General features: G+C 42.7%; 1 protein-coding gene across 5 annotated transcripts in view; it reads right to left on the bottom strand.

The window, feature by feature from the left end:
• Nucleotides 1-23445, bottom strand: part of MYCBP2 (MYC binding protein 2) — a 196032-nt gene that overhangs the window by 114727 nt on the left and 57860 nt on the right. For 4 of the 5 annotated variants that reach the window (XM_066580830.1, XM_066580838.1, XM_066580866.1 and 1 more), the window contains exons 19-28: nucleotides 20844-20951; nucleotides 11722-11841; nucleotides 9177-9258; nucleotides 7020-7137; nucleotides 5331-5535; nucleotides 4767-4920; nucleotides 2910-3082; nucleotides 2700-2825; nucleotides 2478-2605; nucleotides 2288-2379 (exon numbers count right to left, since the gene is read on the bottom strand). In XM_066580830.1, coding sequence (XP_066436927.1) covers nucleotides 2288-2379; nucleotides 2478-2605; nucleotides 2700-2825; nucleotides 2910-3082; nucleotides 4767-4920; nucleotides 5331-5535; nucleotides 7020-7137; nucleotides 9177-9258; nucleotides 11722-11841; nucleotides 20844-20951 — 1306 coding nt within the window. The remainder of the gene's footprint in view (nucleotides 1-2287; nucleotides 2380-2477; nucleotides 2606-2699; nucleotides 2826-2909; nucleotides 3083-4766; nucleotides 4921-5330; nucleotides 5536-7019; nucleotides 7138-9176; nucleotides 9259-11721; nucleotides 11842-20843; nucleotides 20952-23445) is intronic. The other variant, XM_066580848.1, reaches the window with a different exon arrangement.

Here is a 23445-nt window from a genome sequence, read left to right as displayed (position 1 = left end):
TACTAGGGGTGACCAACTGTTGTGTGCAAAAGGCTCTGCCAGACCATCACACCAGCAGTGGGGGCAGTGTACAGCTCCACAACAAAGACAGGATTGAGGCGCTCACCCTGAGGTCTTCAGACACAAACATGGCCGTAGTCAGTACCGAAACTAAACCTGGATTCGTCACTAAGACAACCCGGTTCCACTTTGTAGCAGTCCTTTGGCCGAGCGACTAAAATAGTTACTACAGACACATGGGGGCCTGTATTGATGATGCCACCTGTTTCTGGATGGTGGATAATGAAATACTTTGAGCTGCTTATGCGGCGATCAGACTATCTTCTCTACTGGTGCTATTGTCAGCAGCGTCCTGAGCCTGTTCACGTGTGCGCGCCCCTCACGCATCCACTGGTCTCAACACCTTCTAATATTACCATCCAGCTTCTCACATTCCAATAATGCGCTCCCACTCAAACTCCTAACTGGGCAAAATCTCTTTGATTGCATCGTAGAGATGTCTAGTGGTCAACAAGCAGAAAAAGAGGTCCACTACACACAAGCAGCCTCCGAAAGCCTTTTTATTTGGCCATCGGTAGAACCATTTTTAGGGCCTCAGGTGGCAAGACCGTTCATCTAATAACGCCGCAACTCTAATCATTTGCATATCTGCTTTTATCTAATATGTATACATACTCATGCAAGGATTAAAGAGGGGAGGAGAGTTGTAAGTCAATTATGCTGTGTGGCAAATATACTTTGCAGTAGGGACAAGAACCTTAAAAGAGGCAGTGAATAGCACATTACTCTTGTTCCACTAATCTAAAGAGACCATCTCAGTTTTTCAATTCCATCTAAACCATGCAGGCGTAAATTTTTCAAACCATGCATAGTCAGCTACAATTTTTTTTATTCTCATTAACTGATTGCTTTCCATTATCCACTCAATGAGCGATGGTTTAACAGTTGATTGCCACTGTCTGAGTATAACCATTCTAGTTCTGGAAAGCAGTCCAGGAACAAAAAGGACAGGAGAACAACAGAGGGCAACAGTGGATAAATAAGCCCAATAAAGTTAATGTGTTGTCCAAAAATCCTAAATCAAAATAGAGTGTATGGGAGGGCAGTCCCCTCATTTATGAAACTTTGTCCCAGGAGCGCTCCCAAATCTCCAGCACAAGTCTGACAGTGGAAATCAATAACTCTCATTAGACAACGGTTATCGTTCAAAAGCCATCTTTTGAGCGATAATTGGTGTCTGTAACTGCACTGACATTGTGCAGTTTTTGTTAGGCCATCGCTCATCCTTGTCTTTCAGCAGGCTATAAGATAAGGATGAGCCTTATCAGGGATTCACAGCGGGATACAGCTGATGCCATTTTTTCAGCTATATGCCGCTCCCTGATGAGAGGCTGGGTATGAAGAACAGAGTGGTTTATTCAGAAAACAGCTGGATGCAGAAGACAAGCAAGAACACCCCGCTTGTCTTCTGCATCCTTCACTCGGAGAGCTCGGCTGTATAACAGCCAGGCGCTCGGAGAGGGGAACAGCGGGGACACATTTCACTTGTCTTCTGCATCCTCCGCTGGCAGCGCAAGGTGATTGATCATCTAGAGCGATCATCTTGTGCTGTAAATTACAACGATTATCGTTAAAAAGTCGCTCAAAAAACACCTTTTGAGCGATAATTGTTGTGTCTAACTGGGCCTTTAACTTGTGTTAAGTATACAGCAACATATATAATTACATTTATGTGATTTAGTAATTAAAGGGGTTGTCCCGCGCCGAAACGGGTTTTTTTTTTTTTCAACCCCCCCCCCGTTCGGCGCGAGACAACCCCGATGCAGGGACGTACAGACAGCTTACCGGAGCGCTTACCTTGATCCCCGCGCTCCGGTGACTTCTATACTTACCTGTGAAGATGGCCGCCGGGAACCTCTTGCTTCGTGGACCGCAGCTCTTCTGTGCGGTCCACTGCCGATTCCAGCCTCCTGATTGGCTGGAATCGGCACGTGACGGGGCGGAGCTACACGGAGCCGCTCTCTGGCACGAGCGGCTCCATAGAAGACTACAGAAGACCCGGACTGCGCAAGCGCGGCTAATTTGGCCATCGGAGGGCGAAAATTAGTCGGGCTCCATGGGAACGAGGACGCTAACAACGGAGCAGGTAAGTAAAAAACTTTTTATAACTTCTGTATGGCTCATAATTAATGCACAATGTATATTACAAAGTGCATTATTATGGCCATACAGAAGTGTATAGACCCACTTGCTGCCTCGGGACAACCCCTTTAACACATGAATTCACCTGGCTGCACAGTCATAGGCAAGAACATCAGTCTCAGCTAGCAGATCTCCATCTGTTTCATGGTCACCTCCATCAGACCCCAATTCAAACAGCTAAAAGGTGGGAGGAAAAAAAAAAAAAAGCGCTTCATTTATTATTTATTTTTTTTAAAGCCACATGAGAAATCTGAACAGGCCAAATGACAACTTACCTTTATTTTTGCTGTGTATTCACCTCTTCCACCAAAAAGACCCAGTCCCCCAAGGAGGATGTCTGTGTCCGCACAGAAGCGAATTGCTTCAACTGAATGTGCCGAGTACCCCCAGCCACCGCCATGACCTTAAATAAAGTAGGATATTGGTTGAGATGGAGGACAAACATTTGTACCTTTGCATTTTCTCTACTGTTAGAAATACAGAAATCGGATTCATACTTTCAAATCTATTTACAACACTGTAATCTTCCTTTGAATAAACTTTTAGCACAGATTGAGTCTCCTCTTCAGTGCTAGAGACCCCCATCTTCAAATCTTGCATTGCAGCCAGTGTGTCAAGGCAACCTGGGGAAACATGTGAAGAGCCAATTAAAAAATATCCATACATACACATTTCATTGATCGGAATTGTTCAGGCAAGATATTTACCCAATATATGCAGAGCTGCATGTGATCGTGTGGTTACCGCTTTCTGTCCAGTAGGCAGGGCCAGCTCTGGGCTTAGAATGCTACATCTCAACTGCATGTCAGGAGCTGACGGTAGTCTTGAGTCTGCTACGACCGCATTGTAACACCACAACTCTCTAGTGTTTGTTTGAAATCTACAAGAAAAGGTGTATTGTTCAGCATAGCACTCCACTTGTAGTTAACCCTGTCGTTGCAAGGGATCTAGTTATATAAAACACACACAAGGATCTGATCTCTCCCCCTCCTTCTCCCTGTAGTGGTCTGCACCCCACAGTCCCCTCCCTCACAGCGGACAAGTACGATATCGGTGCGAGAAACTCGGATAGTTATCAAACTTGCAAACCTGAGACTTTTCCTGCAAGTGTGATGCGTTTTGTGAGAACAAAGCATTGCTGCGCATGCAAATTTCATATGCATGGGGAAAAAAAAAAAAATAAAAAAAAAAAAAAATCACATGCTGTTACAATTGTAAAAAAATTGAAAATCACATTACATTTGCAAGAAACACGTATTTACATGCAAATGTGATGCAATTTTTTTTCGTTCCTGAGAATTGGCAAAATAATCGCCCAAACCAAGGGGAAAAAAATGCTCATGTAAATGAATTAATAAGCTATTTTCCCACACAAATTCCATCCATACTGCAACCGGACGAGACACACATGGAAATATCGTTCATGTAAACGCACCCTGATGTGAATCGGAAAGCTGGCTGGAACCAAGATTCTTGGCTTTTAAACAAGTCTAAAATTGATGCTGCATCCACAGCATAGCCTGAGATACAGTCAATAGTAGCAAGGACATTTCTCATACATATTTGGCTACTGAAGAGCCTCTCTCAAGGCCACAGAACATATGTGGTTGCAAGCAAAGGGTTAAAGAAAAACCAAAATCACAGGAATGAGACAAACATTTTCTTTAGGCCACTTATATGGTGTAAGTATATATATTTTCCATCCCCACATACAAACTAATCCTGGAAATCTCAAAACCCAATATGATGCATTAACTACGGCTGATCTAAGATGGGCAAAAGACAGGTTTTTATGCTCCTGAATCTCCTGTGCCTTGTCAGCCCTGGAGATAGAAAGCCAACTCCAGTTCTAGTGAGCCAAGGGATTTTCAGTAGTAGAGTCCCAAAAGAGTCGTATTACATCTATGTCAAGTTAGGGCGCAATTCAAAGTGCCCGTAGGGAAGCATTGGCATCTGCAACTTAATTTAAGCATATGGATTTGATTTGTGGACCAAATGGTGCGCCAGGAATCTGCTGCTTCAAAACCCGGCGGCACTTAGCTGCGAGTTTTTGAAGCGACCTGGCCGCTTGCTCTTCCGCTGCTTTCGGTGCTCCCATAGAGGAGAGCACGGCTGCAGCGGAAGAAAAAAAATAAAAGTGAACATGCTGCGGCCGGCAAATCCGCGCTTCAGCGCCGGCTTTGCCGTGGTGGATTTGCCGTCCCATTTGTACGGGATTTCTGAGAAATCTTATCCACATGGCTGGCTAATCCCGGGATTAGCGGCCACAAGCGGATTTGCTGCAGCAAAATTCCGGACGGAATATTCACGGCAAATCCGCTCAGTGTGAACCCAGCCTTAGTCTGACTTTTTGTTCTTAAAATACTTGTAAACAATAGTTCAGGCCGATTCCACACTCCATCTTTTTGGTTATTACAGGAAAAATATTTTAGGCTTTATAACAAGATAGGAACTTGTGTGAGATGTCTGACATACCTGTAAAATAACAGTATAAAACAGAAAAAAACTGGCTTTGCAGGAGCTCACTATAAGCATAAAACGCATTGTCTTATAATTTAACAAACCTCCAAATAACATCATGGACGGGGTCCAAGCACACGCCAAAACCCTGAAGGTCTTCTTGTTCAGAATCATTAAATGTAGCACAACTGCCGTCAACTTTATTAATTAAAAGGCATTTGAATGGTGGTGGTTCAGTCATAGAAGCAGGCACAAGACCTGTAGAATAAAAACATAATTCAATTCTTGGTAGAGATGGGGGAACCCCAAAATACGTGTCATTTGTAATGTATCCTAGATATGTCAGCTATAGTGTAGTAGAGACCAGTGGAGCAATGCCATCAAATTATATTGTAATTATATGGAAGGTGTTAGACTGGCTCATGAAAGCCATATGGGCACTGAAAGCAATTTCTAGGAGTCAAAAAAAAATATTCTGATGGTTTCAATAATGAAAGTTCAGAATCGCCAAATAACACTCCAATTTAGCTAAATATAGCTTTAAAAAAATGTAATGTGGCACGTTCACTATAGAAGAGATACGTAATCCGATGTGTCCAATATTCCTTTGCAGACTACTTCTACGCAAAAAAAAAACATTTTTTAAACAATGTAGTTTTCTTGCTCACCTATTATATGCCGGCTTGCAAAGATTTCTGATGTGGCCAAAACATGAGAGTTTATAAGTGCTTCATCAATCCGCAGGAAGGTCTGGTCTCCACTCGCACCAACCCATGTTGCTTTTCTGCCATACTTGGAGCCGATGTTAGGCATAGATGCAGGCTTTGCATTCCAGTAAGGCATGTCTAGGATTGGCCTTCCAAGCTGTCCTTTCTAAGCATAAGTGACATTGCAGTCTTAATACTTACACAATTTATGAAAAAAAAGCATAATTTAGCACAAAACTTGTCAAAGAGTCATAAAACGGATGGGACTGCAAAAAGTTGACCAAAATGCAAAATATTACATAAAAAATATTCACCTAAGACTATTTGACTACTTATGACATGAACCACAACCTCAAATGAGTCCTAGCTGCTCACTATTCTTAGCATTAACAGGGGATCGGCGCTTCCGAGTGGGATCCACCACAATGCTTCAGGCTTGAGGACTGGCAAAAAATATATGATCAAAAGGAATGAAGGCAAATATCTTACAAATAATGCCGTGTGAGAGGGTGAAAAAGATTCCCTTCAAACCACTGAAGCTTTTCACAATCAAATTCTACCTCCACACAATCTAAAAATCATATTACAATAGCACTGCAACAGAAAATGTAGGATTTCATTTCCTGAAAGCTATGAACACTTTTGGGCATAACATTTAATATGCAGCCAAGCTTAACCCTTTCCAATCCAATTTGTATCCGGGTTTTCCTTGGGGAGGGTTACTCTTTTTCTGCTGTTATACAATGGCGCTATATGCTGGCTAAAGCCAGTACTGCATGAGGTGACATGTTGGATAGGCTCCGACAGCAGGGAGGCTGGCAATATACAGTAAGAGAACCCCGACGGATGTCTTCCAACATCGGAGCTGTACAGCCTTAAATCATAATGTCTTCAGACGTCAGACAGTGGATTGGAAAGGGTTAAAAGGGTACGCACACCTTTGGGGCCAAATTTTTCTCTTCATTTAAACACATTTTGGGCCGAATCATTTTTACAATAAAGAGTTGAATTTAAAGTTTTGCACCATTTGTCTTCTCCAGCTTCTACATATCACTGTATATAGAAACTGCAGTCCAAGTGTTAATAAGGAGATCCATTAGTAAGGCTGGACTGACTGCTTTGTTTTCAGCCCTTAGGTCTTCTCTCCTGAAAGTGATGTACAACCACAAGAAAAACTGCGTTGTGTTCAGAAATGTGCTGATAAGAAAGTTCAGAAGAGTGCAGTGGCCTCACTGACGGATCCCCTATTGAGCCTCAGACTGCAGTGTCTACATACAGTGATATATAGAAAGAAAACGTGCACAATTTTTAATTCAACCCTATTGTGAAAATGATAAGTCAATCCGGAATACATGCAATTAAGTGGGAAAAAAAACTCCTCAAAAAGATGTCCAAAGCCTTTAAATCCGATTTCATATAGTTTGATTCGAGCATGGATGAGCAATCATGAGAAGAGATAGAAGGCATGAAACTGATCTGACAGAGCTGTTTTTTGGAGCAGAGGCAGTGTACTGTAATGCATTCTAGCTGCAGATGAGAAACAGTAAAAAAATGTATAGCTAATTGAAACAAATTGTAGTATCCAAATAATGCATACAATGCACTAAAAATATAAAGCTGTAGAACGGTGCAAAGGTGACCGACACTTACCGAGAAACTTCCAAAAGTGAACACTTGCCCATCCATTAATAGGACCGCAGTGTGGTTGCTGCCTGCTGTGACTTGTGTGCTGGGTCCTGGCAGAGCCTGTACCAATGTTGGACATCCCCTACAACAACAAAGGCCATTTCAAGGACTAATATCACTGTACGTATAGCTTTACAGAAGATTGGGTTTCATAAATGGGCATCAACACTGCTTAACCTACTTGGTGTATATCATATACCCAATAGGAACAGGCTGTAGGACAGATTAATTTCATACATTACAAGTGGCTTTTGTAAATGTATCTACCAGAAAAGAATGAACAAATCATCTCGACTTACAACAGAGAAACAGTAAACAAATATATAGGACTCTGGCAGATTTTCTAAACTAAAATGCACCAGAATTGTCTCAAATTGCACGGAAAAACTGGCACACATCTATCACGCGTTTCTGTGCCTTACCCGACCAGGCTTAGCAGAAAAGATCACTGCTTAGAATGCAGCATAGGCTAAAAATTGCACAAAAATATTGGCATATATACAGCCAACCAATAGGTGGTGTGAAGTTACACAAATCTCTAAAAGATGCACTAAATGTATTCATCCACTGCGAAAAGTGTAACTTTTTCAGACTATTCTGTCTAAGGCCGCCTGCACACAGGTGGGGGGGGGGGAGAGAGATTTGCATTGGAAAATCCGTAGTGGGATTCCACCTCCGGATTCTGCAGCAAATCCATCCCAAAGAATGCAACGTCAATCCGCGATTCCCTGTCCACAAGCGGAAATCGATTGTGATTTTCCGCTCACGGGTGCGTGAGCATGCTGCGATTTTGTGAAGGGGCTATGCGCGGCCGGCTTCCATTGAAGTCAATGGAAGCAGTCCGTCCCACGGCACTTCAGCAGTGAGCACTTAGTATCGCGGAATCCGCGCCATTGCAGAGCGCTGGCAGCTACTGCACATGTGCGACAGAGTGCCAGCCGGCATATCCGCAGCTCTACACAGAAGACACCGGACAGGTACGCAGGGGCACCGGGCCGAACTCTGCTGCAGGAATTTCGCATGCGGGGTCCGGCTCACCTGTGTGCAGGAGGCCTAAGATTATGTTGTCTAGATACTATGTTATGCAGTAAATGGAAAATATGAAAAGGGAGGTTTTTCAGTTGTCCATACTCTTTAGTGGCCAACAAAAAGTGACACATTGAAAGCTTTAGATGACTTCAGTCTGTTCATCTGTTTTTTTCTTTTAATTAGTCATAAAAGATCTAAATAGGTAGGCTTAGTAAATCTGCACCACTAGGTTTACACCGATTACCCATTTATATGGGGGTGGGGGGCTCCTCTAATATTTTACCATCACTTCCAGCCTCTGCACTCCTGCTCTGATAAGATAGTGTGGCAGGATTCCATCAACAGTCGCATGGCTGACTACAAGTACCAGAATTCTCCGTTGTGACCGGGCAAATTGTGCACATACAGGCCATAAAGCGTACTATACAGTAACTAGGGCTGCTTTCTGAATTGCTGGGCATAACTGTCCACTCCTTGTAAAGTGTAGACAGGAGAGTCAGACAACAAAACCATCAGCAAGGTGCACATAGAAAGTAAAACCATGTTGAACTTTTGGAAAGGGGTAGAATTCAATCTAATAGTAGCAACCAGCATATCCCTTTAACGGCCATGTTGATTTCAATAGGATTTCTCTGCAGGTATATGCCATCAGATGTTAGCTTCTGAATGTCTTTGTCACAACAGGATATATTTTGGGTATTCCAAGAGTACAGTAGGTATAGAAAGCACAAAGCTTTTACCATAAGGGGATATACTAAAGTGAAGAGCTTCCATCATATATACTTGCTAAGTGAACAGCCAGACAAATCCTCTCTATACATGCAAATATGGCCGACAAAAACTGCAACTTTGTGCCCCCACTTACAGTAGTAAGATCCGCTCTGAAGCTGAAAGCTGCTGCTCTAACAAGTGGAAAACTGTGCAGATTAGAAGAGGAACAGTTTGTATATCCAAGTTTTATTATTTTGCTACAGAAGGCTTCACTATTCAACTATAACATTGTGGCCAAAACACACCATTTTGATACTGAAATGTGGTTAGAATTAAATATTAGACAAGTTGTAAAAAAAAAAAAAAAAATGTTGTACTTACCTACAACTAACATCACCATGTCCCAGCTGTCCATGTTGACCATAGCCAAAAGTATACACGTCCCCATTCTCCATTAGTACCACTGAAAGGAAAAGAGCAAAGAATGAACATGGCATCACATACACTAGTGGCTAAAAATGGTCAAACCGTTTGGGAAAAAAGAAGGGCATTTTAGAGGTTTGATGACTCCTAAGACTAACATAACACTAATTTTTGGAACACTCTACACTAAATTGTCTTTCAAACAATATACAATTTTGTGGTAATGTAATGCCTCAACGTTTAGCTTTGGATGGAACTGAGATATAATTAAGACAAAAAAAAAAAAAGCTCAACATCCTCAGGTTATATTTGAACCGGCTTCTTGACTGGAATATAACCAGTTAGCATAAGGCCACTCTCACACGTGCTTGTACAAATGCTGCGTTTACTGGGTTTTCAGCTGCGTTGACATGCGGTTTTTGACAGCACTTGACTACGTTTAGAAAGAATTTGGTCCAAATACTAGAATTCCATAAAAAAAAAGGCATTTATATTGTTCAAAGATTGTCCAGATTACAGTGGACTCAAAACCCATGTTATCTCCTCAGGGAAACACTGGAATAGAATTATCTGGAGCGAATAGTCCAGAATTTGCCCATTTTGCGATAATGGCATAAAGTATGTAAGAAAAGAACTGCAGAAAGCTTGCATCCCGATTAACTTACAGCCACCATGAAGCAGCCAGATAGACTTATGATCAGGGTTGTATAACAAAAAGGTGTGGGAAGAATGTGTGATTCATTGGATAACAGTGATCATGTGTCCGGGAACCGTATACAGCGGTTCCAGGTGACATCTCCCTGCTCTTGGCTACTCATAATAGTCGGGAGCAAGGGGTTTTTCAATTTTCCGGGCCTCTCGGCCCTCTGTGCATGACACTAACTTCCGGCGCGCATGCGCAGACCCTGGCGTCACGTCCAGAATGCCATGGGACATTGCAGAGGATGGGGCGAGTACTCTCAGCTCCCCTCACGGATCCGAGGGGAGGTATGCGGGCTTCCCACAGTCCCCCATGACAGCTACAGGTTGTCCACTACCTCCGCTAACTGACAACATAATGATGTCATGTCCACAGCCTGCAGGGCTTTAATCCCCATAGGAAAAGGGTTTTAAAGCCCAACCAGGATGTAAAACTACTATGGGTTGGTCACTAAGGGGTTAAACTTTAGCAACAAAGTATTGCAGGTGGCGACAAATTGATCTGTGAGAGATTAAATAACTGTTTAGAGGAGTTTTTAAACTTTTGCATCTACAACCTTTTCATCTGTTCCATAATTTATCAGATAAAAGGCCTCTGCTAGAAGTCGATGAAAGTCAGCATGCAACTTTCAATTGTACTCATTCAAAAAAATGCTTAAACAGGTCTAAATATAACTGCCGCATTATCCCTGGTGTTTTAACCCTTTAATTTTCAATTTTTTTTATTCTTGCTTTTTCCATCTCTTTTTCAATGCATGTATATTGCTGACAATCCTCCTGCAATAGGACTTAGGCCTCATGTCCACAGGCAAAATAGGATTTTAAATCTGCAGCTGATCACCCGCATGCGGATCCGCATCCCATAGGGATGCATTGAGAACCCGCGGGTATATAAATACCCGCGGATGGTCAATAAAAGTGAATAAAAAAAAAAAAATGGAGCATGAAAAAAAAAAAGTGACATGCTCCATTTTTGTGCGGGTCTCCCGCAGGCTTCTATGGAAGCCGTCCGGATCCGCGGGAGACCTAAAATAAGAATAACTTACCCGCCCGCAGTGGACCGGGCAGGTCTTCTCTTCTTCACGGCCGGATCTTCTTGCATCGGCCCGGCGCATGCGCGCGGTGTGCTGCCGGCGTGCCTAGTACATCCGCCGGCCGAAGAAAGAAGATCCGGCCGTGAAGAGAAGACCTTCCCGGTCCGCTGCGGGTAAGTTTATTCTTATTTATTCTTCTTTTCATCGCTCATGTCCGCGGGGAAGGAGGGACCCACTACGGATTCTCCATGGAGAATCCGTAGCAGGCCTGATTTCCCCGTGGACATGAGGCCTTTATTAAAAATTTTGCAATGTTTGACTTCTGCAGCTTCTACATATTACTATATACAGACACCGTAGTCTAAAAAGGGTTCTTGCGCCTGAACTGGAAAAACTAACTCTACTCATCCAAGTAAAAGAAAAAAAATGTGCATACACCCATTCAAATATAATTTTAAAAGCCAAGATTCTTGGCTTTAAAACAAGCCTAATCAATGGACTAGCCCCAACACAACCCGAGATATTGCCCTAAGCAGCAAAGGCATTTCTCATATGCTTTTCTTTATTGAAATGTCTCCCAGCAAGGACGTAGGATATACATGGTTACCAAAGAAAGGGGTTAACAGATACAACCCTGTAAAACTTACAAGGTGCTAAAAGATTTTTCAGTTCTGGAACCTGGGAAATATCAGACACAAACCTCAGCAGTTCAAGTCACCTCACTCATGTAGCATTTACTAGTTTCAAGATGACAAGGATGGAACCTGTACCTGAATGATGGAACCCACAGCTGACTTGAACAGCCCGAAGTTCACTATCAAAGCGAACTGTTCCAGGAGGGTAAGTAGTGCTTTTGCTGGCATCCTTCTCCCCTTGTTCTCGGCCTTCATCTGCAAGCAATACAAACACACAACATGAGAAAAAGTTCAGACGATGGAGAGGTTTTATTTTTTACATTGCAGAGGCTCCACACACTAGTGTAATGAAAGCAGCTTAAGTAGAAGTGAGATATGGGAAAAAACGGATTAAGAGCATCATCTGTAGATTCTTCATCTTATGCATAGAGGACGCTCCAAGTTAAATACATATAAAAGAAAAACTAAATGCGCTGATAATATTCTGGCTATTTGTATTGGGAATTTAGAGAGACTATAAAGGATATATGCCGGATATATGCACATTTTGAAATCAATTTAAGCAACTCTACAAATAGTCTTGATTTAAAAAAAAATAAATAAATAAAAAAATCACCACTTTGTTTAGTCCAAAAGTAAAGAATAAAAAAAATAAAAACAAAAAAAAGCTGCAATCTGGTCCTGCAGACACGTGTACTTGGCCCCCTGCTATTGGTAACATAGCCAGGTAAAAGGGAGCAGACAGAAGAGTAACACGACTTCATCATTAGACTTCTCCCGGTATGTTCACGCATGGTAGATTACGTTCAGGAATATTTGGAATTCTCTCATTAATCTCAATCCATTAACATGCTGTAGGTACAAAGCATATTCAGGTGTAGGCACTGGGTTATTTAGTTACACCTACGTACGTAATCTGCTGTGTGGGAACATAAAAAAGGGAACAAATGTAATTGCTTTTACAACAACTAGCTCGACAATTAGTGTAAAAAAGTACATCCTTCCACAAGGACACAAGTTCATACTTGGAAAGGAAATCAGAACCTACTAGAGGAAAGAGTAGTGGGAAAATGCAAAATGTAAGAAGCGGAAATAGGTGAAAGCAATAGTTATAGTGTGCTCATGAAGGAAGCTTAAAATAGGAAATTAAAGGCAAATAGTATTTTAATTACAGTGCTAAAAAATGGTCTAAAAGTAACAGTTAGCAGCCACAAAAAAATATATTGCTGTGCATTTAGGGTTATAGCAGAGCAGTCTTCACACATCGCATAGAAATTTATTACATTTTAATCTAGTTTTCATACTAAAATGGTTCTTGCCCGCATTTAAAAAAAAAAAATTCATGGCATGTCATATTCCTGTGCATTTCACAGACTAGAAATAGGACATGCCAATTTATGTGCCGTGTTTAAAAGCTATAATATAGATTAAGAGCACACCAATTGGCGTTTTTGGTGCTGTCCGCTGAGTTGCATGCTTGTTTAATCCCCGTCATTAACTCCATACATGCTACTATCAATGCTGATCGCTGCATGTAGGGAGTTAACGCAAAAAGGGAGCTTTCCCTGTGATGCCATGAAATAGAAGGCCAATGGGTTGCAATTGGCTTCCAATGTGTAAGAATAGTCATAGTACACTGCAGTACAGAAGTACTGCAGTGTATTGTCTAAGCAATCATAATATTGCAGGCTCAGGTCACCTAGACTTAGGACTAATGCCCATGGCAGAAATCTGCGGCGTTTCACCGCAGCTATTAGGTTCTATTGAACCTAAAAGCTCAATGTTCATGCCGGGGAATTCCGCAGCGTGAAATTACCCGCAGCATGTCCTATTTGCCGCAGGAATACGCGCGGACAGCTTCCTTTGTAGTCAATAGAAGCCGCACATCACGATATACTTCCGCAGTAGCACAGCGGAAGTATAGCATGAATTCGCACCCCACCTACGTCATATGACACTGCCGGCGCATCATGCACTGTACTGCACTGGCGCGTCATGCGGAAGCAGTACAGCGGATCCGGAGGAGAGTATGTGGTCTTGGGGGGGGGGGGGGGGGGCCATGACTGACTCCACTGCAGGATCCCGCTTGCGGAGCCCGTCACGGCCTTGGGCATGAGCCATAAATAAGAGAATACTACAACGTGTGCCCCCCAAACCTCCAGAAAGGTTATTGTGCCATTTATACCACATAATGTATAACTTATTTTGGGGGTGAGGCTACAGAATTTACTATATGTACCCCAAAACTGTACCATAAAAGCTAAAGCTCACCACACAACGAACAAGCCATCATATGGCTATGTCAATGGAAAAATAAAGTTATGGCTTTGAAAAGTGGAAATGAAAATCCACCCCCCTTGCCCCCCCCCCTCTCACAACCCCCAAACAAAAAACAAACCAAAAAACACACAACACTGTCCTCAAGTACCAGACTAGGCCTCGCCCTTTAGCTGCTAGGGTCCATCCCAGTGATTATTGCTCCTGTGATTTTACGCGGGAGTGACGATCGCTCAGTGAATGGAAGTGGAGACTGATAGAAATCGCTTCCAGACGCCCAATTGCATTTACAGTAAACAGGCATTTGTTCAAAGATAAATAACCGTTTACACAGGCCAATCGTCATTCGATTTTTAAGCCAGCAGAAACTAGACGAAGTGAAGGAATTATAATTGTTAAAGGGGTTGTCCCGCGGCAGCAAGTGGGTCTATACACTTCTGTATGGCCATAATAATGCACTTTGTAATATACATTGTGCATTAATTATGAGCCATACAGAAGTTATCAAAAGTTTTATACTTACCTGCTCCGTTGCTGGCGTCCTCGTCTCCATGGTGCCGACTAATTTTCGGCCTCCGATGGCCAAATTAGCCGCGCTTGCGCAGTCCGGGTCTTCTCCTGTCTTCAATGGGGCCGCTCGTGCAGAATGCCGGCTCCGTGTAGCTCCGCCCCGTCACGTGCCGATTCCAGCCAATCAGGAGGCTGGAATCGGCAATGGACCGCACAGAAGAGCTGCGGTCCACGGAGGAAGAGGATCCCGGCGGCCATCTTCACCGGTAAGTATAGAAGTCACCGGAGCGCGGGGATTAAGGTAAGCGCTGAGCTGCATCGGGGTTGTCTCGCGCCGAACGGGGGGGGGGGGGGGGGGGGGGGGTTGAAAAAAAAACGTTTCGGCGCGGGACAACCCCTTTAAGTCACTGGGATGCTGGCAAAATTTAGATTTAATGAATATTGCTTATATTCTTGCAAGGGAGAGTTTTTAACCCCTTAATGACGCGGCCATTTTTCTTTTTCCATTTTCGTTTTTTCCTCCCCCCTTTAAAAAAATCGTAACTCCTTTATTTATCCATCGACGTCGCTGTATGAGGGCTTGTTTTTTGCGGGACGAGTTGTATTTTTCAATGGTGCTATTTAAAGTACCATATAATGTACTGAAAAACTTACAAAACATTCTAAGTGGAGTAAAATGAAAAAAAACGACATTTCGCCATCTTTTAGTGCGTCTTCTATGACGCACAAACGGCAACAAAAACGACATAAGTTTATTCTATGGGTCGGTACGATTACTACGATACCAAACTTATATAGTTTTTTTTTTTTACTATACTCTTTTTTTTCAAAGACATTTAATTTTTTCAATTATTTTCTGCCGTCATTTTGTGCGCGCGATAACTTTATTTTTCCGTTGACGTAGTTGAGCAAGGTCTCATTTTTTGCGGGATGTCCTGTAGTTTCTGATAGTACCAATTTGGAATACATGCGACTTTTTGATCGCTTTTTATTGCGTTTTTTCTGGGAGACAGGGTAACTAAAAAAGTGCATTTCTGGCGTTCATTTTTTTTTTCGGGCGACGTTCACCGTGCGGGAAAAATAATGCGCTACTTTGATAGTTCTGACTTTTCCGGACGCGGCGATACCAAATACATATTTTTATATGATTTTATAATAGATATTGCAAAAGGGGGGTGATTTAAACTTTTACAACTTTTTTTTTCCTTCAATTAAAAAAAGACTTTATTGAGTCCCTGGGGGACTTTAAGATGCGATGCTTTGATCGCTCCTGCAGTATGACGTAATGCTCATGCAGAATTGACAGTGGCATTTAAATGGTTAAAGGGGTTGTCCCGAGGCAGCAAGTGGGTCTGTACACTTCTGCATGGCCATAATAATGCACTTTGTAATGTACATTGTGCATTAATTATGAGCCATGCAGAAGTTATAAAAAGTTTTATACTTACCTGTTCCGTTGCTGGCGTCCTCGTCTCCATGGTGCCGACTAATTTTCGCCCTCCGATGGCCAAATTAGCCGCGCTTGCGCAGTCCGGGTCTTCTGCAGTCTTCTATGGGGCTCCGTGTAGCTCCGCCCCGTCACGTGCCGATTCCAGCCAATCAGGAGGCTGGAATCGGCAGTGGACCGCACAGAAGAGCTGCGGTCCACGGAGGAAGAGGCCATCTTCAGCGGTGAGTAGAGAAGTCACCGGAGCGCGGGGATTCAGGTAAGCGCTCCGGTGAGCTTTCTTTACCTCCCTGCATCGGGGTTGTCTCGCGCCGAACGGGGGGGGGGGGGGTTGAAAAAAAAAAAACCCCGTTTCGGCGCGGGACAACCCCTTTAATAGCCGCGATCGGCCGCGATCGGCTATTGCCCGCAGGTGTCAGCTGTTATAAACAGCTGACGCTCGCACTGTATGAAGAGAGGTTGCATCACAACCTCTTTTCATACATACCCCGCGGCCACAGGACGTACCGGTACGTCCTTGGTCGTGAAGGGGTTAAAGCCCCATTTAAACGCAGCGATTATTGCTCAAAATTCGTTCAACAATGGCTTTTGAGCAATAATCGTTGCGTGTACACGCTTCTATCCTTCACTCTGGCTGAATGATGGATTTTATGCTCACCTAAAAATCATCGTTCAGCCAGAGAGAGAGCAGAAACTGCATGCTGTGTTCTCCATGGCAGCAGCTGATAACATTGTGTTCAGCTGACAGCCCACGGCAGCCCATGCAAAAGACGATGCAGCTGAGTGTAAAGTCCAGTCCACATGCTGGGATTTGCAAACGGCTGTTGAAGGCTCATTTACATGCAAATGAAGGTAATAAGCTGCTAATGGACATTAGTGTCCTTTAGCAGTTTATGCAAAACGATCGACAAAACTGTCAATCTTTCAAATGTTTGAAAGATTGTCTTTGCGTGTAAATGGGCTTTAAGGCTGTATGTGAATTCAACACACAATAGATTACATTTATGCAAAGTCCCGTATTAACATAATGGAAGGAGAAAATAAAGGCTGATTTACACGCAACGATTCTCGCTCAAAATTGGCCCGAACGTTTAGGCCTATTTACACGCAAAGATTATCTCTCAAAATTCATCCAAATGGTGACTTTTGAGCGATAATCTTTGCGTGTAAATGTGTGCCGATCGTGCACTTACCATGCAATCTTCGTTCATCGCTGAGTTCAGCTCAGTATAAAAGCAGTCATCCCTAATAAGAGGGATGACATGCTGTGTTCTCCATGGGCAGTGCTAATAGCATTATATGCCGCCTGCTGCCCATAGCAGAACAGAAGTGATGTATTTAGAGAACAGACCATTTGCTGTTCTCTAAATACATGCAAATGAAGCTAGTTAGCCACTAATGGGCTGATTAGTCCATTAGTACCGAAAGCAAAATGATCGCTCAAAACTGACAGTTTGACAAATTTTGAGAGATCTTTGCGTGTAAATGGACCTTAAGTCATCAGGTCATACATTAAATGCTCCTTTAATTCTCATACCACCAGCACATCCTAATCGGTAATGCCTGCTTACATAACCTGGGCAGTTTTAATTTTAATTAACACAAGCAGTTCTGAGCCAGGATTTAAATAACTGATGCACATTTTATTTATGGTGCAGACGTAATCTGGAAGTTCTTCCTGCTAGATAGCGGTGCTGAGCGCTGACTTCATTCTATTTCCCTGGGCCTGGATAATGGGTGTGGTTGCAATGATTTCCTTCACAATCATCCACAAGGAATGAAAGCTAGAGAACAATGACTATGCTGTTGCTACGGCAATAACAGGTACTTGTTCTCCCTTTTAGTACAAGGAACTACAAACCAGGCTTTCTGGCCATGAGAAATAAGTGATAGTATTTTAACTTAGTCCTTCTAAATCAGTCACTGGGGTCTACACTTGTACAGGACGGAAAGCTTTAACCAGCAATAATGCAGTATGCTTTCATTACAGAAAATGACACCTATAAAAGCATAGAGAGAGTGGAAAGAACAAATAGTAATTTAAATTTACTTTGTGAAATTAGCCCAAGTTGAGCCATTTGGTCAATATATAAGTACTCATTACAACAACAAAAAAAAAAAGGCATCCTAAAGGAACTGAATGTGTGATTGTAATGTTGAGATTAGTGAGTGATTACATCAAGTCTTCAGTTTTCTGCAAAATATTATGTTTGCTCTGGAGATAGGCTCTAGTACCCTGTTGGCCCGCCTCTAGCTTGGATACAAGATGTGATACGGGCAAGCATAGAGGCTCTAGTACCCTATTGGGCCGCTTCTAGCTTGGATACAAGATGTGATACAGGCGGCCTTGGAGGCTCTGGTACCCTGTTGGGCCACCTCTAGCTTGGATACAAGTTCTATTGGCGATACATCCAGTGACCGGGCAGGCCACCAAGTACAACAATGTTGTGGGGACATTCCTGTGACCCCCCTTGCTTTGTGCAGCTGAGCATTATCCTGCTGGAAAATGCCTCTTGGAAGCCGCCATGAGAGGAACACATGTGGCTGCAGGATGTCCAGAACATATCATTGAGCTGCCATTGTACCTCATACCACTACTATGGGCGAATTGTCATATACAACGGCCCCCCCAGACCATTACAAGAGCAGTGGGGGGCAGTATGCCACTGCACAGCAAAGGCAGGATTAAGGCGGTCACCCCTTGGTCTCCAGAAACCAACACAGCAGTCGTCAGCGCCCAAACTAAACCTAGATTCGGTGCTGCAGGCAAATCGGATTTTACTCCGTAGTCCAGTTTCATCATTCACAACACCACGGCAATTGTGGGTGGGTGTCAAAGGCAGTACACCTAATGGGCGCTGTTTGACTGAAGGACATGTAGTCTAACACCTGGATACGGTTCTGACAGACACAGGGGCCTGTAATGATGGTGCCACCCATTTCTGGATTGTGGACAACGAAAAAGTTGGAGCTGCTCGTGCTTGTCAGGTGATTCTCTCTACTGGTTGTCTGTCAATGACATCCTGAGCTTGGTCTCGTTGTGTGCATGCCCTCACACCTCACAACACTTTAGTCAGAATGACCCAGGTGGTGAGCAATTCGTAGATATGACCATCCAGTTTCTTGCATTCCAATAATGCGCCCCCTCAAACTCTTAGCTGGGCGAAATCTCTTCAAATGAATTGCAGAGACATGTCTAGTGGTCAACAAGCTCTATACAAGCAGAAAAAGAGGTCCACTACACACAAGTAGCCTCTAAGAGCCTTTTATAGGCCATGGGTAAAAATCACTTTCAGGGCATCAGATAGCAAAACCAATCATCTAAATCACACCACAGCTAATAATTCACCTGAGATGTAACTGCATGCCGAATTTTGCAGCTAAACAACTCCTTCTAGGGGCTGAATTTTTTGGACTAAAGTGTTTATAAGAGAATTATTCCTAATGCTTTTACGTGTTTAAATCTCAAAGACAGAACTAGAATGAAGAGAAAAAAAGGGAAACTAGGTATGTTCACACAGCGAGATAAACACTCATAAAATCTTATGCTTTTACTGCGCTGGGAAGCATAATATTCATGCATTTATTGCAATGGGTCTTCAATGTCTTCATTCCAGTTTGATACAGGGGACCAGTGAACACAGAAGGGGTTGTCCACTTACTTTTCCCAAGAACATTGATTCTATAGCTTTGCCAAATACCTTTTTGAAGGACAAAATAATCTGATGAGCCAACAAGGAGACCCATAACATCACATTACTAATTTCTATTTTTTTGTATAGAGTACCCAACACTATACGGTGGAGACACCAAAATCTTTAAACCATCTACTTTGGGAACAACTAAACTTTTCAATAACTTTTACAATAAGCTGTTGTGTGTGCATGAGGAATACCACCATTTCTGACCACTACACATCCTGTATTCTGCATTTATCACCAATTTGCTCCTCTGCAGGCACCATCTCTAATTGCCAGTTGCTCTTGAACTCCGCTGCAGAGAGAGAGAGGAGACTCGCTATGTCGGCTCCCATACATTACACACAGACGAGGAGATCTTGCTCCCCTCTCAATCCTAGTAGCGGCAGCAGCATGGAGGGCATTATACAGCAGTAAGGAGCATTGTAGCTGGAAATCCAGTAGTTGGGAGAGACCAAAAACATTTACTACCGTAGAAGAGTTTACTGCCTTTTCCATAGAATTCTATGGGCAGCAACTATAACCTAAGCTCTCAGTGTACCGATTTTACCAGTAAATTCACAGTGAGCGACCAAATACACGAGGCAGGGAAAGACATGGTTGATTAGTGGAAATAGGTATTTTTCTGTAATTAAAATCTTTTAAAGGGGTTGTCTAGTTACTGGACAAGATGCAACCCTTTAGTGTCCCCAGTGCTAATTATAAGAGTTGCCTGTTAGGGCAATCCAGCAATGCAGCCCTGCTGCAGCCCCAGCATTGTTTGTGACAGATGACATCACTGGAATTCAGGTGACCGCTGCAGCTAAATCACGTCACGTTCCTGGATTCCTAGCATTACAGTTCTCAGGATGCGAGCTCTGATGCCGAGAGACCTAGCAGTGATGCTGCAGCTTCTGATTGGCTGTAGCAGTCACTTGACTTTCTGGTGACATCATCTGTCATAACAAACACTGAAGCTGCAGCATAGCTACAGGGAACAGGTAAGTATTGATCCCCTTATTTTGGCACAGGGGACACGTTGCCCAGTAACCAAACCACCCCTTCAAATTTTATTTTTGCTGATCAGGCAACTTTATGGAAAGAAAAAAAAAAAAAAAGTTTACTCTTTTAAAAGGGAAAATAGAACATAGAAAAGAATAGACTTCTTTTAGAGGAGGGACAAGTATCATATCTGCTGCACATGATATGAACTGAGAAGATCCAGTAAATCATTGGTGAGACATTCACCCTAGTGGAAAGATCAAGGTGCAAGAACAAATGTGTGAGCTCAAGAAAGGACTGGGTTTTGCCATTTTCCTCTCTAGTGCGAAAGGAAGACTAAATACCTTTTTTCTTGTCCCGTTTATGCTTTAGCTGTGCTGGTAGAGCTCTTAGTCTGGCTAGAGCCTGCTCTCGGTGGTTCATAAAATTAGGACCAGGAAATACAAAAGGGCCTGAGGAGAGACATTTTGCACATGCATGGGAAAAACGCACAAAAGGAAACAAATTTTAAAAGGAAAAAAAAAATGAACAAAACAAAAAATGGAAATCAATGACAGCAAAATAGTTTATATTAAATTCTACGGACTAACGCGCTACATAAATTGTTACAATTATGGACTCGGGCTAATTTTTAAATTTAGTGCACCCCAACCTAAAATGTCCTTAAATAAGTCAATAATGAAATATTTGCACGAAAAAGAAGTATACTTAAGACCGATTGCACATGAAAATCTGAACTCATAAAATGCACCCTTTAAACTCAAGTATACACTTTATGGTGAATATGGAAAAAGAAACTAAAAATGACAAAGTGTCAAAAAAAATCCAAATAAAAAAAGAAATAACTCAACAGAACATGGCTAGGAAATGCATGATGGCAACTGAAAGTATACAAAAGGTAGTACCAAGTCTCCACATAAAATAAAGGAAATTTATGGACAAAACTGTAAAAAAATGCAGTGCAGCTTATCTTACACAATTTAAATCACCATTACACAAAAGGTGGGTAGCAAAAATAGGTAAACAAAAACAAAAAAAGCTCCACACACCACTATGAAGTTTGGACATACACCAGATAAAAATGTCAAGGCAGGAAAGAAAAAAGGAGTGTTTTAGATACCCAGTCCCAGAGCACGTGAAATCACAGAAAGTCTGTATTTATGCACCTATGGTCCACTATGGTTAATGCCACAGCTGCAAATTAAAAAAGGCAAGTATAAAATAAAATTTAATTATGCTACAACACAGATGAAAAACGTCCCTCCACCAGAACAAATCTTATTTACCATGATGTAGGACAATTCCTGTGACTCGTGTCAATTCATCACCTGTTTTTTTGGTATTGACAACTGCTTCAGCCCATCATTATTGATTTTTCTTAGTCTACTGTGTTGGGTCTTCAGACTAATGGCCCTTTTACATGGGCTGATCATCATTCAGTCTTGATCAGGCTTCCCTGTAGGAATCTGTACCCGGTTAGGTCCAGTGTTTACGCTTGAGAGATTTTTCGGCCAAAAGCTGTACTACACATAGCCACCCAAAGACTCATTCAGATGGCAGTAGTTTGCATCAGTGTTTGTAAGCCACACTCAAGTGTCTCCAAAACACAAGAGGGTTACAAACATTCCCATTCTAGTTTTTGTCTCTATAGGTTCTACTCCTGGTATTGACATAATTACTAAACCAAAATACTGCCATATGAATGTGGCCTAAGGCAAGTTCCACTGTCGGCTGCATTTTTTTTTTTTGTTAAAGGAGCTGTCCCACGTCTAGCTGTTGATTACCCATCTTCGGGATAGTGGGGTTCAGCCACATAGGCTCAAGGGAACAGCTGATCGGCTGGAGATCCGGTGTCCTTGTGTACACACAGCAGCTTTAATGCCAGAAGGAGAATGATCAATACATCATTAAGTGGTCAGGGTTGGTATAGCAGGCCAAGTCTCATTCACTTCCATGGTACTCAGTCTGCAATACCAATTTGGGCCACAATGCAATGTATTAGTGAAAGATCACCAAAGTTTCCAAGCAGCGGAACCTTCTGATTTCCGATTGATGAGCTATCCTGCAGATTTCACTCCTCTACATTGAAAGATGTGAAATCAAGTGTGAAAACAGACAGCACAAATGGACATGCTGTGTTGAAAATTCTCCACCATAAGGCTGGGTTCTCACGGGACTGCAGATTTTCTGTGCAGGAAATCCGCCAGCAGCTCTTAATCCCAGGAATAGCCAGCCATGTGGATGAAATTTTGCAAAAATCTCATCCACACGGCGCGGCCAATCAGTCGCGGCAAAGCCAGGTGGAACCGGTGATGCAGCGCAGAATTGACAGCCATAGCATGTTAATTCCTTTTTTTTCCGTTGCGGCCTCTCTCCTCGCTATGGGGAGAGAAAGCCGCTATAGAATGCCAGCGGCCAAACTGCTCCAAAACCCACAGTGAAATTATGCAGGTTTTGAAGTTGCAGCTCTCCCACGGAAATCTCGCGGCCTTTCGGTGCGGCGAAGCCGTGAAATTTCCATCCCGTGCGAACCCAGCCTTAGTCTATTTCCACATGGAAAAGTTTCGCAACATGAGGATGATTTCTTCTAATCTCGCCCATTTGCTCAATTCTGTAATCGGCTTTGGATTCTGGGTGTGAAAATTTGCACAGAAGATACAGCACTTCCTATTCATGTGAACGTACCCGTATCACAGAAGCCCGAATGTGGCCCCTGGAAGAGTTACTGGCCTGCTTCTTCAGTAAATGTCCTGGGTGTAGGGATCCCAGCAACAAGGGTTAACATTATCTCACATGTTTAATTCCTACACCTTGCCTGTTTGCGACACCTACAGGCAAGTCTGCCCCTTCACTTTTGGCTGTCCAAGTCAAACAATATTCACTACATATCCCATGATGACAAATGTCCTTACAATATGATCACTATGTTAAGCCTTTACTGGCATC

The sequence above is a fragment of the Eleutherodactylus coqui genome, chromosome 1 (genome assembly GCF_035609145.1).
Source record: "Eleutherodactylus coqui strain aEleCoq1 chromosome 1, aEleCoq1.hap1, whole genome shotgun sequence".
NCBI classification, from domain to species: Eukaryota; Metazoa; Chordata; class Amphibia; order Anura; family Eleutherodactylidae; genus Eleutherodactylus; species Eleutherodactylus coqui.
Note: the sequence above shows the minus strand (reverse complement) of the source record. Positions and strands in the feature narration are given on the sequence as shown.